Source organism: Crotalus tigris, unplaced genomic scaffold (assembly GCF_016545835.1).
Source record: "Crotalus tigris isolate CLP2741 ecotype Arizona unplaced genomic scaffold, ASM1654583v1 scf7180000024124.1850442, whole genome shotgun sequence".
Lineage (NCBI taxonomy): Eukaryota > Metazoa > Chordata > Lepidosauria > Squamata > Viperidae > Crotalus > Crotalus tigris.
The window spans coordinates 1,160,371-1,177,985 of record NW_024100400.1 but is presented as its reverse complement, the minus strand read 5'-3'; the positions used below and the strand labels follow the sequence as shown (position 1 = coordinate 1,177,985).

General features: G+C 35.3%; 1 protein-coding gene across 28 annotated transcripts in view; it reads right to left on the bottom strand.

Annotated features, from left to right (window-relative positions):
• Window positions 1-17,615, bottom strand: part of ADGRL3 (adhesion G protein-coupled receptor L3) — a 638,839-nt gene that overhangs the window by 344,908 nt on the left and 276,316 nt on the right. Inside the window, exon 1 of one of the 28 annotated variants that reach the window (XM_039322770.1) lies at window positions 3,903-4,668. The exons of the other annotated variants lie outside the window; for them this stretch is intronic. Coding sequence (XP_039178704.1) covers window positions 3,903-3,907 — 5 coding nt within the window. The 5' untranslated portion in view covers window positions 3,908-4,668. Of the gene's footprint in view, window positions 1-3,902; window positions 4,669-17,615 lie in introns of those variants that run through there. 28 annotated transcript variants of the gene reach the window in all.

The window sequence follows — 17,615 nt, the reverse complement described above, 5'->3', positions numbered from 1 at the left end:
TGTTCTCTTTGCAATATAGTTGCTTTGTATTTTGAAGTCTTAGCCTTTGCTTCTTCTGGTTCTCTAAGTTGCTGAAGAGGGGATTGTCAGATGAAGTAAATTCCACTTCTATCTCTGTAGATTCCTCTTCTGGTACATTTTAATTTATGACATGATCAGTTGTAACCTGGACATCAGTTTGAGCAAATGTAGTAGAGTCTCTGGATCTTAATTCTAAAGTACAGTTTTTAAATGTAGCACAGATTTCTGCAGTGGCCTCATAAATCTTTTTCAATATAAGTGCACAGTTCAGTTGTATCTGAGGTTTCTCCATTTTAATACTCTTAAAAGGAAATCTCTTTTTCTTTTTTGTAGAGGCTTTGTTTAATGTAAAAACATCCACCCCCACAGCATCACAGGGAGCACCCATGATTTCTGAAGGCAAGCTGTTCCACTGGTTAATTGTCCTCACTGTTATGAAGTTTCTCCTTAACTCCAGGTTGCTTCTCTCTTTGGTCAGTTTCCAACCATTGTTTCTTGTCTTGCCCTCTGGTGCTTTGGAGAATAATTTGACCCTCTCTTTTTTGTGGCAGCCCCTCAAATACTGGAATACTGCTATCATATCATTCCTATTTCTTTTTTTCTTTAGACTAGTCAAACCCAAGTCCTGCAGTCTTTGATCATTTTAGTTGCTCTTCTCTGAACTTTTTTTTCCCCCAAGGTCTCAACATCTTTTTTTTTTTTTTTTTGTAGTATGGTGACCAAAATTGGCTACAGTATTCCAGGTGTGGTCTTACTAGGGTTTTTATAAAGCAGTACTAATACTTCATGTGATCTTGATTCTATGCCTCTGTTTATACAACCCAGGATTGTTTTGGCTTTTTGGGTTGCTGCTGCACACTGCTGGCTCATAGTCAAGTGATTGTTCACTAGAACTCCAAGGTCCCTCTCACACTTACTGTTTTTGAGCCAGGTCTCACCTAATCTGTACTTATACCTTTGATTTTTCCTACCTAAATGTAAAACTTTGCTTTTCTCCACATTAAAATTCATTTTGTTGGATAGGGCCCATTGTTCAAGTCTGTCAAGATCTTTTTGGATCCTGAGCTTCTCTTCTGGGGTGTTGGCTATTCCTACGAGTTTAGTTTCATCTGCAGATTTGATGAGTTCCTCTTCTATTTCCTCATCTAAGTCATTTATGAAGATATTAAAGAATACTGGGTCTAAGACAGACCCTTGCGGTACCCCACTGCTTATTTCTCTCCATGTAGATGTAGTACCACTGAGGCAGTTTGGTTCACTTTAGAAAACATTTAAAATATTTCTAAGCAACATGAATGAAAATTAAAATGGACCAGCAGACAGGTGAATTTTTACACAACTATCTATCATATACTATTGAAAACAAAACAAAAATATCTTACAGCCCAGATGCCAACTATGTCTACAATTCAAAACCAAGAAAAATGCCTTATTTGAGAAGAGTAGCTACTACCATGACAGTTATATATCTTCTATCAACTACACACAGCTGCTATGATTCTGAGGATAATGATGTGCATTTTGCTGGCAGGGTTTTGTACTAATGTTGAGGCTTATATAGTAGCTTTACTACTGGGACTCACTTGGCACAGAGTTATTCACTGCCTTACTTCAAAAGGAGTCCTTATTACTTTGAAACAGAAATTATTTGGGTTTGTGCTAAGGTTCTCAGAAGCCACAATAAAATGAGCAGTTAAAAACATGAAAACAAAAATTGTTCTGACAGAAAAAAACTGTTCCAGGTTTACATATCCACACCACTACAGCAAAGACAAGAAGCTTTTCTCTTCTGAATGGGGAATAGCTTGAAAAGGCACAATGTTACAGAGCTAAGATAATCCACAAAAATGCAGATCTCTTTTGGGAGACAGGAACAAGAAAAAGCTCTGAGGCAAGCATTGCCCAAGAAAGCAGCAAACTTTGAAAATGATTTAGAGTCTTTGCAAGAGTAGCATCACTTTGCTAGTCCTAACAGGCCTTTCATTATTTTACTGGCTTCCACACAAGCCCAAAACTATTATGCTGCTTCTTTAAGAGTTGCATTAAAGATACGCTGATGCAATGATTGGATTCATGAAGGCACTGGCATCTTCCCCCAGCTTGTATGGAAGCCTGGAAAAAGATGTGTCTGTTTTAATCAATAGCCGAAACATGTGCTTACCCAAGGTGGAAATAACTTCTTTCAAATCCTGTTTAGAGCATCCAGAGCCCTGTTGCCTAAAATTAACTCAGGACAGAAAAGAAAAGGAGGCAATAAGTATTCTATCTGCCAAACAAAGCAACCCATTTGCCAGATTTTGTTGCTTTCATCAAAATGGCAAAAGCAACATCAGGTCACCCAGTTCCACCATTTTTGTATATATATGTGGTATCATGACAGACATACAAAAGGAGTGGAGCTTGTGTCACAGCAGCATACTGCTCCTGCTGCTGCTTCATTCTGCCTTCTTGCCTAGTCTTGGGGATGCCACTGAAGCTATCCATTATAGTGAAAGCATTTAAATGTCAATTTTGAGTTCACTGAAACTATTTCAGGGCAATGCTATTAAAAACCCCCTCTATCAAATTTATCTAGGAGTACCTACTTCAAAGTATCTAATTTTCTAATTCTTCCTATCAATGCACATAATATTCCTTCCTAATTAGAAAATAATGATAACAACACACTAACAAATGCAGGACCAGCCAGAAGCATGCAATGGTTAGGAGGATATTATTTATATTCAATTTCAAATACCGTAGTTACAATTGTACACATCAACTCAGCTTGGTTTCAAAGTGAGAGGGAAATCCAGGAAGTTAACAATCTCTTACAGTCGTCATGGCTGTAAAGCCTGAAAGCAGGAAATTGAATCAAATATGACAAATTGCTGGCAATGGTTTCAGGAGCTATCAGAGTGAATACGCTCCTTGATAGGAATGATCAAAACAAGACAGTCAAATGTAGTATGTTTTACGCAAGATTTTAAAAGAGAAAACAGAACATTTATATTGCTTGTCAGAAGATCTTTTTATACAGTAAGATCAAAACTGAGGATCTTGCAGTTCAGTTTTGGTCCAACTTGTCTCATGATGCCAAGCATTTCATGTCTCCTTCCTGGTCTACAATACGCATCAGTCACCATACTAAATATTATTGTGACAGTGAAATATCCTAAACCTCCAGAATGCTTAATAACTCTTATATATATAATTTAAGAACCCAACCATTCCTATTCAATTGCATGGATATTGATCAACCAAACCCCGGCTTTTTTTGAAATCAGGAATTCTGGCATGATTGGGGGCTCTGTTGAGCTCTGTGCACGTGCCACCTTTGAATCTCCTGGTATAATTTCTTCCTGTGCTCCTACACCTCAGCTACAAAATTTTCTAAACTAAAAATCTAACCAATGTGCCAGATGGTCTCCTGTTGTTGCTTGGTTACTGCTTCAGTCTTCTATTAAAGGAGAGAATTCCTATATTCCTATTCCTATATTCTTCAGTCAAGAAGAGCCTTTATTGCTTATTTATGGGGTTTTCTTTGTTAGGTAAGTATATTTTAATGTTTATACATTTTACCATACAATAAAAGACACATATTTGGTATTCTTCTTTCTAGGATTGGAAAGCAGAGGTTATTTAACCAACATAAAGCACACTCATATTTCAGATGCTTCATCAGCATTCATATAAATTTCAGGGCTTAAGAACTTATTTAAAGTCATATAAATGAATAATGAAATATATCTATGCAGAAAGAAATGATCAAATGCTTGTTCTTTGTTTTTGTATTTGGGAGTTCCTGTCTTAAGTTTGATTCACCGTTATTTTCTATTTTCAGGTCTGTATTATTTTTTAAAATATTGTATTTCTACATGTTTGTTCTTCAAAGTACTTACCTCATTTGATGGAATCACAAGTTGAGTCTTTCATAATAAATGAACGATGCAACGATGCACAAGTTAAATTCTGTGGTCTCACTGCTGTTCAGCATAGCTTTATGCAGTAATGGATTTGGGAAATATTCAAATCTCTGAAAGCACAGAGTCTGAGACCGCACTCTGAGGCTGCTCCCCTCGCATCATTCCTTGGTTCCAACCCTTGACAGAATATTCATTTCTGAGCTTTGCTACCCTCTTCATTTGTTCTAGTATGACATTTTCCTGATGAGACTGATGTGGTGTGTCCCAAACCCTTCTTTCCCAGCTACTGTAGATATATTCTGTATCTTCCCAGGAAACTTTTGTGAAGAACGTAACATAGGCCATTGCTGTAGAATCTAAACCTTCCTAAGCAATACCATTTTTAGCAAATCCAGGATTATTCTTTTTTCTTGCACCCATGATACTTTTATGAAGATTTGATGAAAAACTACTGCCCCAGGTCTTGTTGTCTTCACAATTCTTTTAAAGCTAGTGGCCATCTTCATTCAATTTCACATGGATCAACAGGAGAGGAGAGTTGGCAATGGTTTAAACAGTCTTGGTAACCACATCCTATATAAAGACATCTGAAAAAACAATACACCCCTCCTGAAACATCCTATCAGTCTTGCACATAGCTGCCTTAATACAGAATATTATCATTACAACATCCCCCCTCTTTTTTTAGGATAGCTCTTGGATTTCTTCAGTCCTTGGGGACACATGTCTCTCCTACAATATTCTGTGGTGTTATTTGCTCAGATAATAATGACTCAGTGTTTCATGCTTCAGCAGAACAAAATTTGAAACATTTAAATATACTAGTTGTAGGAACAACCTTGATCCCTTGCTTTGTACCTCAGGGCCAGGAAAGCAGATGGCAAAGCAGTGAAAGATAATTGTTGCTGAGTACAAATTCAGAAGGATCTTGACAGATTTGAGCATTGGCTCTATGCAATAAAATGCAGTTCAGTGGTGAGAAAAAGCAAACCAACTTTGAAACTAAATTAAATGCAGTTGAAAAGGGAATGCAATCTAAGTTGTAGTTTAACCACAGGATTTGCTACACTTTATTCTTGTCAATAAAGGGGGTTGGACTAGATGACCTCCAAGGTCCCTTCCAACTTTACTACTATTATTATTATTATTAATATCTGGCTTCACTACATTTTTGCATTCAATCATTTTGTGGGTTTTGTTGAAAAAATATCTTGATGCCTGTGGCATAACTCTCCATTTTCCATTTAAATATATTAAAGTGACATAGCAACATATTCTTTGATACTAACATTCATTTCTATATTTCCTAGTTTAGACTGACATCTAGAACAGAAACAGTTTGGGATGAAAATCTAGCCTCCGATTTTCTGTAATGTGCTGTCTACTTGAATCAAACAGTTAGCCTCACTAATGATTTGTAACATCAGGGGTTTTTTTGGTTTATGTTTTAGCAGTCCATTTTTTTTAACATTTTGTCTTTTGTGCAATGTATTTTTACTAAAATAATAACAATACAAAAAATGCTTAATCTTGCTATGCAATGCTTGAAGAACAATACAATCAGTTTAGCAATCAATATGAAATGTCAATGACAGGTGTGTACTCTACTGTGGCATACATAAAGAACACAAAATAGCCGCACTATGATTTATTCTTCTAAGCTTCATTGATCAGGCTCATTTCTTCTATATTGCATTCCATTCATTTAACAAAATATAGTAGAGTTCTCCTAAACTCAATGAATGAAATTCACAGTGAATTCCTGATAGTACCTCCAGTAACTGTGGATGATCCACAAACTCCTTCACAAAGAAGTTGTGGATGCCTTGCCTCCAAAAGTTGTGGGTGCTCCATCACTGATAAAAATAATTATTTTTTTTATTGAAAATTTTTTAAAAGTTTTACAAAAAACAAAAAAAAAACAACAACAAAAAATAAAACAACCCTCCCCCAAACCCTCCCAAACCACCCCCCTCCACCCCCCCGAGCTTCCCAGAGCTGAATATAGGCTTAATTAAAATTTTAAAAATTCTAAAAAAAATTAATCAACTTATAAGGTAATTAACAATAAGATATATATAACAATAAAAACATATACATTAAAAAAGAAAAATACTTAGAAAAGAAAGAAAAAAAAGAAAAAAAGAAATAAAGGAAAAGAAAAGAAAGAAAGAATACAATCTATAAAATATCAAATTTAAATACAAGTTATGAAAAAGCTAAATGGTATTTTTTTATAGCCAATTTATATTGTATGAAATTTATCCATTTTTCCCATATGGCAAAAAATTTCTCTTGTGATTGCTCCTTTATAAAAGCCGAAATCTTTGCCATTTCCGCCAGATAAGAAACTTTAAAAAACCACTCTTGCAAGGTAGGCAAAGATTCCTTCTTCCAATATTGCCCTACTAACAGCCTTGCGGCTCTAATTTAATTTAACATCAATATAATCTCTTTAGTATCACAATCAGTAACAATACCTAACAAAAATAATTGTGGGGTAAATTTTACCCTCCTTCTAAAAATTCTTTGAATATTCCACCATATCTTAATCCAAAAAAGCTTTTATATTTTTACACGACCACCAGATATGATAGTAAGTAGCATCCAAACATCCACATCTCCAACATTTAGGCTGTAAGTCAGGATACATACGAGACATTTTTTGTGGATCAAGGTGCCATCTATAAAACATTTTATAAAAATTCTCCCTTAAGTTCTGGGCTTGCGTAAATTTAACATTTCTCACCCAGATAATTTCCCAGGTATCCAATAGAACTGGTTCACCAAAATTTTGTGCCCATTTAATCATACAATCTTTGATTAATTCTGATTCTGAATCCAGTTCCACTAGAACCCCGTAAATTCTCTTAATACGAGTTCGCCTTTGATCTTTTACTTTTTTAAAGAGATTCTCATCTTCTCTAAGCAAGCCTGTATTGCTATCCATCTTCCATCTATCCACTATTTGTCTATATTGAAACCATGAATAGGTAATATTTTCATGTACTAAATCTTCCAAAGATTTTAACTGCCAATTTTGACCATCCCATTTAAGTAATTGTGTATAAGAGACCCTATCCATTTTAACTCCTCTCCTTATCCCCTCTATCGCATGCCCGGGTATAGCCCATAATGGTATTTTAAAATCACTTTTATAATATTTCCTCCAAACCCGAAGTAGAGGAATCCTTATAATATGAGATTTAAAAACCCGATCCACTTTTTTATTAAAAATTAGATAGGCATGCCATCCAAAAAGTAAATCCCAACCCTCCAAATGGAGTATTTCTACATTTGTTAAGTTTACCCAATCACTAATTAATGTTAAAACCACAGCATCATAATATAATTTCAAATTCGGTACCTTGAGTCCACCTCTCTCACGGAAGTCCTGCAAAATTTTTAGCTTTACCCTTGGTTTCTTCCCTGCCCAAATAAATTTATTAATACCTTTCTGCCATTCATTTAAATTAACCTCATTCTTTAAAATGGGTAGCATTTGAAACAAGAAAAGAAATTTTGGTAAAACATTCATTTTAATCACTGCAATTCTTCCCATAAGAGATAACTGTAACTTCTCCCAATTCTTCAAGTCTTTCTGTACCCTGACCCACAGCCTTTCATAATTATATTTATACAATTTTGCATTAGAAACAGACAGAGTGACCCCCAAATATTTTATCTTATCAACAACCTCAAAGTCAGTCAAATTAACCAAAATCTGCTTATCCAGATTAGTCATATTTTAGGTAATATTTTAGTCTTATTATTATTAATTTTAAAACCCGAAACCCGTCCATATTGATAAATCAATTGTAATAACTTTACTGCAGAATAGGTAGGTTGAGACAAAGTAACCACCAAGTCATCTGCAAAAGCTCTTAACTTTTATTCTTTTTTGTTTACTTCTATTCCTTTTATTTCCTGCGACTCTCGAATTTTAATCAGCAAAATTTCCAATGTTAAAACAAACAATAACGGTGACAATGGACATCCCTGTCTTGTACCTTTTTCTATTGCAAAAACCTCTGACAAGCCCCCATTAACAATAATTTGTGCTGTTTGTTTTTGATATATAGAACCAAAAGCTTGTAATATTTTTTCTCCAAAGTTCATCTCCTCAATTACTCTTAGCATAAACTGCCAATTCAATTGGTCAAAAGCTTTTTCAGCATCTAAAAATATCAGCCCAGCAGAAATTTGGTTATTTTTATCTAAATGTTCTAATAAATTAATAACTTGTCTAACATTATTTTTATATACCTACCAGTTATAAAACCCGATTGATCCTTATGTATAAGCTGATGCAAAACCCTCATAAGCCTATTTGCTAAAATTTTTGTAAAAATCTTATAATCTACATTTAAGAGGGATATAGGCCTATAATTCTTTGGTAGGGTAAGATCTTGATCCTCTTTTGGAATCAAGGATATAAAAGCGCTGCGCCATGACGGAGGAATATCTGAACCCTGTAATATGTTATTAAAAAGCTCACATAAAGGTTGGGTCATCTCTTCTACTAAAGTTTTGTAATAAATAGATGTCAAACCATCCGCACCCGGTGCTTTACCTAGTTTTAATTGTTTAATAACTGTCACAATTTCCTCATTAGTAATTAAATCATTAATTTCTTGTTTCTGATCTTCTGTTACTTTAGGAAAATTAGCCTCACTTAAATAATTATTTATATCTAAAATTTGTACATTAGTACTCTTATATAATTTTTGATAATAATCTAAAAAAGATTTCTTAATCAACTCCTTCTGATACACTAATTTGCCATTATAATTTATTTTATCTATAGTTTTCTGTCTCTGTTTCTTTCTTAATTGATAGGCAAACCATCTCCCTGGTTTATTAGCATTACAAAATGTATTTTGTTTCATAAACAGTAAGTTAGTTGCAGTTTGATCAGCCATCAGCATGTTAAATTGTGTTTTTAACAACTTTATAGATTCTTTAATCTTTTCATCTGTAGGATTTGGAATCAGAGATTTTTCTTTTAATTTAATCTCATCTTCCAATTCCTTACGTTTCTGGATCTGCTTTTGTCTATGGACATTATTCATTTTTATCAGAATCCCACGCATAAAAGCTTTACCTGCATTCCATACCATTGATATTGATGTTCCCTTATGCATATTTAAAGCAAAATAATCCTTTAAACACTCCTTTAATTTTTAAACATTCCTTTCCTGCAAACAAATAATGTCATTATTATGTTGCTTTAAATAGTAAAAGATTTTCTTTCTTTTCTGGGGGGAGTTAAGGCCGTTAACATTCCAGGTCAGGAACTTTGCCATCTCCCTTAACCAAAAGCCTGGAGAAGACTGCCTGAAGCTCTGCCATTGAGGAATGTGTTGCAGAACTCTTGGGTCTTGCTCCTCCCACCGGCATTGAGACACTTTCATGAGAAGATTCTTTAACTTCTTTCTTCTGTTGTTCCTTTTCCTTATGTCTATATGCTGCACGAGTCATTCTTTGCTCTTTGACCTCTGTTTGGCGCAGCCATTCCACCTGTGAATTTCCAGCAACCATCAAACCTAATCCTTCAGACTGCTGTTCCACCTCCTTGCCGCCCAGAGCTTTCTGAGTCATAGATGAAGATGAGCCTGCTCCCAGGACCGTATTATAGAACTCTTTGGCTTTAACAACTGTATTAAGTCTGTAACGTGTCCCCGCATGGCTCAAAACAATACCCATCGGGATCTCCCATCTGAATGGCATCAATCTTGTTTTAAGCTCATTAGCTAGAAAAGCAAAGTCTTTTCTATTTCTTAAAATTTTAGATGGGATTTCCTTTAAAATGATAACATCTTGGGCAGCAATCTGGAATCTCTTGTTATAAAAAGCTTGTATAATTTCATTACGCAGAGATCTCTTTGCAAAGTAGATCACCACATCTCTTGGCAGGTTCTTTTGTTTCGCAATCCAGGAATTAACTCTATAAATTTTTTCCACTTCTCTACGTAATCCATCTTTATCCCTATTCAGAACAAGAGCTAGATCATTGATCACCATCTCCATCAGATCTTGATTCATGTCTTCTTTAAGACCCCTAATTCTCAAAGCATATTCCATTTGCCTATACTGAGACATAAGAATATCCTCTTGTGAGATTTCCATCTTTTTTTCCATATCTTGAAATTTGTCCTCAAGGAGGTCTACTTTTTCTACAACCTCTTCCACTCTGGAATCCAACTTCACAACCACAGAAGCCAAGCCTGATAAAGCTGTAACTATGTCTTGCCTCAAAATAATATTATTCTCCACTAAAAGCTCCTCCATTTCCTCTTTAGTTTCAGATTTATTCTGTTCAAAAAGATCCTTCATTTCCTCTTTGCTTTCAGACTTGCTCTGTTCAAGAAGTTGCTTCATTTCCTCCCTGATTTGAGATACAGCATTTCCCATTATGTCTTTAATGTCTTGTGCAGATAAGCCTGGCAAGGGAGGAGAAGGTGGAGGTATAACCTTAGGTTGCAGCACTGGTAGTATAGCTTTAAGTTGTTGTTGTGCGGTTGCAATTGCAAGAGAGGAAACCACCTTAGAAACTATAGAAGCTGGTTGTCTCTTTGAAGCCATTTTTTAAAAATCTTATTCTCTCTTTCTTTCTTCTTAAAAAAAAAGAAAAATACTAAAATCCTTAAGATTAAAAAAGAAAAACCAGGGAGAGTGCAAGAAAAGAACTTCAAAACCTCCAAAACACTTTAAAAGAAAAAGAAAACTTAAAAGAAAGAAGGACTGTGCTGTCCATACGTTTCATTTAAGTCCGTTCTTTCTTTCCGGAAAGAAAAAAAAAAAGCACTTTCAAAACGCCATCTTACTTTCACTCTCACTCTCCACCACAAAAAAAACAAAGAAAAATAATTATTTTTGAAGGGAGGTTTAAAAACCTCTGACAATATCTTTTTGTTGTTGTTAGCTGTGAAGTTGTGTCCGACCCATTGCGACCCCATGGACATTGTTCCTCCAGGCCTTCCTGTCCTCTACCATCTTCTGGAGTCCATTTAAGCTCACGCCTACTGCTTTAGTGACTCCATCCAGCCACCTCATACTCTGTCATCCCTTTCTTCTATTACCCTCAATCTTTCCCAGCATTAGGCTCTTCTCCAGTGAGTCCTTCCTTCTCATTAGATGGCCAAAGTACTTGAGTTTAAACTTCAGGATCTGGCCTTCTAAAGAGCAGTCAGGATTGATTTCCTCTAGGACTTATCAGTTTGATTGCCTTGCAGTCCAGGGGACTTGCAGAAGTCTTCTCCAGCACCATAGTTCAAAGGCCTCAATTCTTTTGCGCTCAGCCTTTCTTATGGTCCAACTTTCACAGCCATACATTGCTATTGGGAAAACCATGGCCTTGAGTATATGTACTTTTGTTGGCAGAGTGATGTCTCTGCTTTTTAGTATGCTATCTAGATTTGCCATAGCTTTCCTCCCCAGGAGCAATCGTCTTTTAATTTCTTGGCTGCAGTCCCCATCTGTGGTGATCTTGGAGCCCAGGAAGATAAAATCTGTCACTACCTCCATTTCTTCCCCATCTATTTGCCAGGAATTGAGAGGGCCGGGTGCCATAATCTTGGTTTTCTTAATGTTGAGTTTCAAGCCAACTTTTGCACTCTCCTTCTTCACCTTCATCAAGAGGCTCTTTAGTTCCTCCTCACTTTCTGCCATTAGAGTGGTATCATCTGCATATCTTAGGTTGTTGATATTTCTCCCGGCAATCTTAATTCCAACTTTTGATATCTTACAACTATATATTTTAATAATTATACTCCATTATCCATGGTCAACGAAATCCTTTTGATCATGAAACATTCACTAAAATTGGTAAAATTGCAGGCAATTCCATATATCTATCACTAAGAGCAATTAGCTTCATTTCAAATGAATACAAGACTGTGTGCTAATTATAATATTGCGTTAATTCCCCCGAGACCCTGGAAATTGACTCCGGCTCCTTCATCACATCACATCACTTCAGTAGAAAACCTACTTCAATCTTCCAGCAGAGGAGAAGGCTGTGCTATAATCTTTAATCCTTCCTAAGGATTGGGAATTGAACTGAAACTGTCTGTTCTTGCTGTGTAGCTATCTCAGTATAGGTAAGGACTCACAACAGAGAGAAAAAAAAGATTTCTCTCTCTCGGAAAGTATAACCACCACATTCGCCACTGGTTCATACAAACACAATATTTAACTTTATATTTCCAAAGTAGATATCAATAATTTATATCAATCTAATAAAATTTTAACTTCTTGTTCAAAGGTATTGCCTGCTCAACTTATTTTTCTCAAACCTTAAGACCGGAGGTATTTCAGAATAGCGTCAGAATGAAAAAGCCCAAGAAAGGAGTGCATAACTTAAATAAACTGCCAAGAAGTACTATTAGGTAAACTAAATGGTGTTTTACAAAGATTAAAAAACAAGTTATATCAGAACTAAACTGGTCAAAAATAATAATACCAGAACTCTAAATTACTTAAATAACAGAATTAGCAACACTTTTAAAATCGGAATTTCTATAATGAAAGTTTTTGATGTGCAAAAGGATCAGTGTTATTATTTATTGTATCTGCAACCCTAGGTTTTCTGTCTCTCATGTAGCATTAAGAATTGGAAACCAATACTATTAGAAAGAAAGAACTCATTGCACGTAACAAACACTTTACAAACTGAACTCCGAGAGAAGTCCCTTATTCTAACAAATAATGAGAGCCAAAACAAAGGCTAAATAAAAAGTGTGAAATTGAGAAAATTTAAATTCATGTTTCTCAATAGAAAAGTTGGAGACCAATACCAGTGGTCTCCAACCTTTCTGGATCAGCAAGGGGGGGAAGGGGATTGGTCTGTGTGAGTGGCAGGCATACATGCAGCTCCATTTGCATAAGCTGCGGGCATGTGTGCCAGCCACTTGCATAAATGGAGTTGTGCATGCTCACCTGCCTCTTCCCCAGCCCAGTTCTGAACAGGCTGCAGCCAGAGGTTGGAGATCCTGGATTTATACAATTAAAATTTTGAGAAGTATCCCACCAAAAAATGTTTAATACCCTAGACATTTGCTAGAAATAGTATAAAGAATAAGATTATGTCAAAATATGTATCAGCTTTAGAGTTACATTTAACTTGATTTTATGTAAATTACTACATATATTTAAAAGAATACCCACAGTAACTATGTTTTTCTTCATTTGTGTCCAGATTAGAGCTTTATCAGAACATGTGTATTAGTTCAGAATGCTACTGACACAACATACTGCTATAAGCAACAGAGTCAAATATACACTCTCAAACCACAATTTATGTCATTTATTACTGAGAACACTGAAAAGTACCATGATATACATAATAGTTTTATTTCATTTTTATGAACATTCATCTTATTTTTTTTATTGAGTTTTTAGTAGAAATTGCCTTGAGCCTTTCTGATTTGTCAGCTATTCAAGAAAAAAAAAGATTAAACTTAAACTTAATCTGATAATTACACATGGTTCATCAATTAAATACATTCTTTCAAACTACATAACTTTGGGAAAAATTCATGATATATCAGCAGCTTCTTAAAAAGTAATATAATTATAATAACCATGATATATATATATAGTGATTGCCCAAGGACATCCAGTTGGCTTTCATGGCTAAAGCAGGAATTAAACTCATGGTTTACTGCTTTCTAGCCTGGTGCCTTAAGAGCTACAGTAGATCTAACTGGCTCTATATGATGCACTGCTGGAAATATTAACTGGACACAAGCTGAACTGGATAGTTTGGACCGAAAAACAAGAAAGTTATGACTATGCATAGAATCCCTGTAGTGATATTGATAGTTCAGATAAGTCCTGCACAATTGGAGGCAGAAATTTACTTCAAGTCAAACAAACTACTGAAGAGAAGAATGCATTGGCTGATTATATAAAACATACAAGAATAAGCATTTAAAAATAGGAACTTACTGAATGTACAAGAAATAAAATGTATATATTGAAATGGCATGGAAAAGCATTACATGGTCAATTTTTACAAAGACAAGGGAAAAAAGGATAAAGATAAAACAAAGCAATGGCTTACAAATGGAACATTAAAAAAAGAATCCGAAGGTTTGTTTTTGTTTGCTCAAGATTAAGCTATTTAAATTAATGAAGTCAAGGCCAGAACTGAAAAATCATCAAATGTTTCAATTTGGAACTAAGGAGAAATTTCCTGACAACAAGAGAAACCAAACAGCTTGCCTCCTAGAGTTTTGAGTGTTCATCACTAGAGGTTTTGAAGAAAAGATTGGACAAGCATTTGTCCAAGATGGAATAAAGATTTCTGCCCTGGCAGGGGGATGGACTAGAAGACTTCCAAGGTCCTTTCCAGCCCTATGATTCCGTGATAGTGCAAAGAAGAAAGTGTAGATAATTGATGTGGCAACACCAGGAAAAGAGAAGACAATGAATTGGAGAAAATCACAAAATATCAAAATCTGAAAATCAAGACTGAAAATTATTGCATAAATTGGCAAGGTGATCGCGGTGGTAATCAGTTTTATGGGTGCCATACCAAATTATCTTACATTGTATGATGATACCTCTAACACCATCACACAATATCTGTTTATCACAGGGCCTTGGGAAGGACTCTATAGATAGATAAATGTGTTAAATACAGTCTAAACATGTGGTTGACTGTTCGACCAACCATAACAATAATACCCAAATTTTGCCTATTTTAACTTAAAACAATCATATCAATTAAAATTATATTATCAGAATGCTGAAAACTGCATAAAATGTAGCAATTCCTTGAAGATACAGTAATAAAGCAAGATTAGTCCTTTGGTAACTGTGATAATCTCACTTTTTAAAAAAAGAAAGAATCAAGCTCATTTGTTGGTTAGAATTTGGAAATATAGTATTTTAAATAAAATCTAAACTTATTCACAAATAGGTATATATCTTCCCATTTTTCTCATGAATAGAATACACACAGTTATGCTGCTTATTTTAAATCTAAAAAGGATTTATCTCTACTTTTCCATCCTTACCTGAAACAATACAATGCAATTTTTAACGTGTAATATAGATTTCAGCAGGATAAAAACTTGTTAAGGTGATATTTAGCAAAGACCAAGGATCTGTATCTCTGAGAAGAACTTATGCCTTCTTCCATTTTATTCTCTAAGGATTTAACTCAACATATGGTTGCTTTCATAGAAGAAAACATAATAAATGCTTTTATTATATAACCTATCAAAGACAGAGATCAAACTGAGTCCCTACTGATTTGAGAAATAGTTCAATTTTTCCTTAATGAAATTCCTATTCTTCAATATATCTATTCTTCAATAAATCTATTGTTCAAATCATTTGAAGACAGCAATTTTAATTATTAACTGAACTGCTTAATTTTGTGGCAGCATAGTCAATAATACATCTCTCACATGTTTTACTTTAAAAGAGAATAATTATTGAAATACTGAAAGGAAACAAATATGTTTATGTGCAAAAAAAGTATGAGGAACTTTTGGTCAGGGCATCAGAAGACAAATAATGAAAGCAGCGTTGTGCTGTCCCAATGTAAGTTCCCCCCACTTTGATATGTGCCACATGACATCATACACACACATGTAGTCCTTGACTTACAATCACAACTTGAGTCCAGAATATGGGTCATACGTTGTTGCGATTTTAAATTGAGTCACCACATGACTTGATTTTACAATTGTTTTTACAAAGTTGTTTAAACAAGTCACATGGTCATTAAAAGAATCACATAATTGTCAGGCAAATCATGTGGTCCCAGGCCAACTCTCCAAAGGTTGTTTTTTTTTTTTTGTTGGAAAATCATTTTACCAGATGATGTAACTGCCAAACAACCAAAATATGATCAATTTCGTTGGAGTGATGTGGCAATTGTAATTTGGAGGATGGGTCGTAACTTTGTTTGACTGTTCTGTAATTTTGAATGGTCATTAAGTGATTGGTTGTAAGTTGAGGATTATCTGCATAAAAAAGAGGCAGAACTTGCACCATAATGGTAGGGCCATGCATGGGAATACTGTGAACGACTGTGAAAGAAGGGGTATTCATGTTGGGAAACATCAACTATACACATACATACACTCCTGCAAAATATAAGGAATTTTGGTGGGCAAGTATTATAATTTAAAATGGGATATAAAGTTGTGTTACATCTTCTGAAAAGGATGGAAGCAGTGATGAACTAATACTGGAAAGCCTGTGGTTGAGCCATACAAATTCCCAACCTGCCTTAGTCAAAAGTTATTGCAGCCGATATTTGAACAGTGCCTACATGTACTAAATATGTAATTATTAGCCATAATAGTACAGTATACACCAACAGGATAGAAAAGTTAAAAAAGAAAAAAACTATTTCTGCCAAATAAATTTTCAGCAAGCTTACTTGAGATGAAAAACCATGAGGCTGGGGAGGAGGGGAAGGAAAAGGTTAATCACAGCTGGAAAAGGGTCCATTGCGGCAACATTTTTTCTATTATCAAGGTCAATTATATAGAACAAAGAAAAGTCTAATTAAAAGGTAAAGATAAGTAGCCTGAAGTTGGTGGTAAGCAGAAACACAGAATATGGAACATTTGCAATCTTCCAATGAGATTTGAGCAGGAGCTGAAGATAAGAAATTTTTTGGCCTCAGCAGCACTGTGCAAATATTTCTGAACTCTGTCCAAATAATTGAGAATAAAAATACCCTGAGGCTAATAAAATATTGAAACTTTTTCTCATAAGCCAAAAATTTGCTGTACTAAATGCCTTTCTGTTTGGCTGAACTACCAGCCATTGCATAAAATAATTCTAATGTTTATGTATCTGTAAATCTAGTTGTAGAACTGTGTTGTTTTAATGATAAGTAGTAAACTAGAGCTGATGTTCACTTTAGTTCTGAATTCATGCATTAAACTAAAACTGCCTTGCATGTTCATAACCAGAAGCATTTCGGAATTTATTGGATGGGGGAGGGGAGAAATGACCCATATAGCCCCTTGTGAAGAAAGATTTGATAGCAGTGATAACAATAAATTCAACAGACATTGGAAGAGATCCTGCTCAGAATATCTCTGCAGGTGTCAGAACCCATTCTTTCCCTGGGGGGGGGGATCTATCTCATTGCTTTCCTAATTCATTTCTTTCTGAGGATTCTGTCATTCTCCTGAAGGGGAGGGGGAAAGCTCTGTGGTATGTTATTCTTCTATGCTACAAAGTACTGTATCCTTTCTACTGTTCCTACATACTTACTCTTTGAACTGTCTTTCCCTTGATGTTACCTTGGGGTGAGAAAGGAATGTGCCTCCGGCCAACTGGCTTATCTCTCTCTGCGGAAGGGAAGGTGCGAAGACCCAACAACATCTTCACAAGCATTGGAAAGGACCCATTATCAGCTCCTTTCCCACAGTGTACTTAACACTTGGGGATTGGCCCATTCAAACTGACTGGATGAACTATTGGGATGGGATTATGCTTGGGACTCTTTTAACCTATTGATCTGAATGGGAACCCCTCAGATCCTGCCTATCATGCCTGCTATCAGCTTCTCCTAATAAAAGTTCCTTTTGGAAAGAAACTGTTCCAAGAGTCCTGCTTTCTTGGGTGAGGTTTTGAAGTGGGCCCTGACAGTGGGGAATAATGATCAACTACAGGAGTGGCTTCAGCTGGGACAATACATATATATTGGAT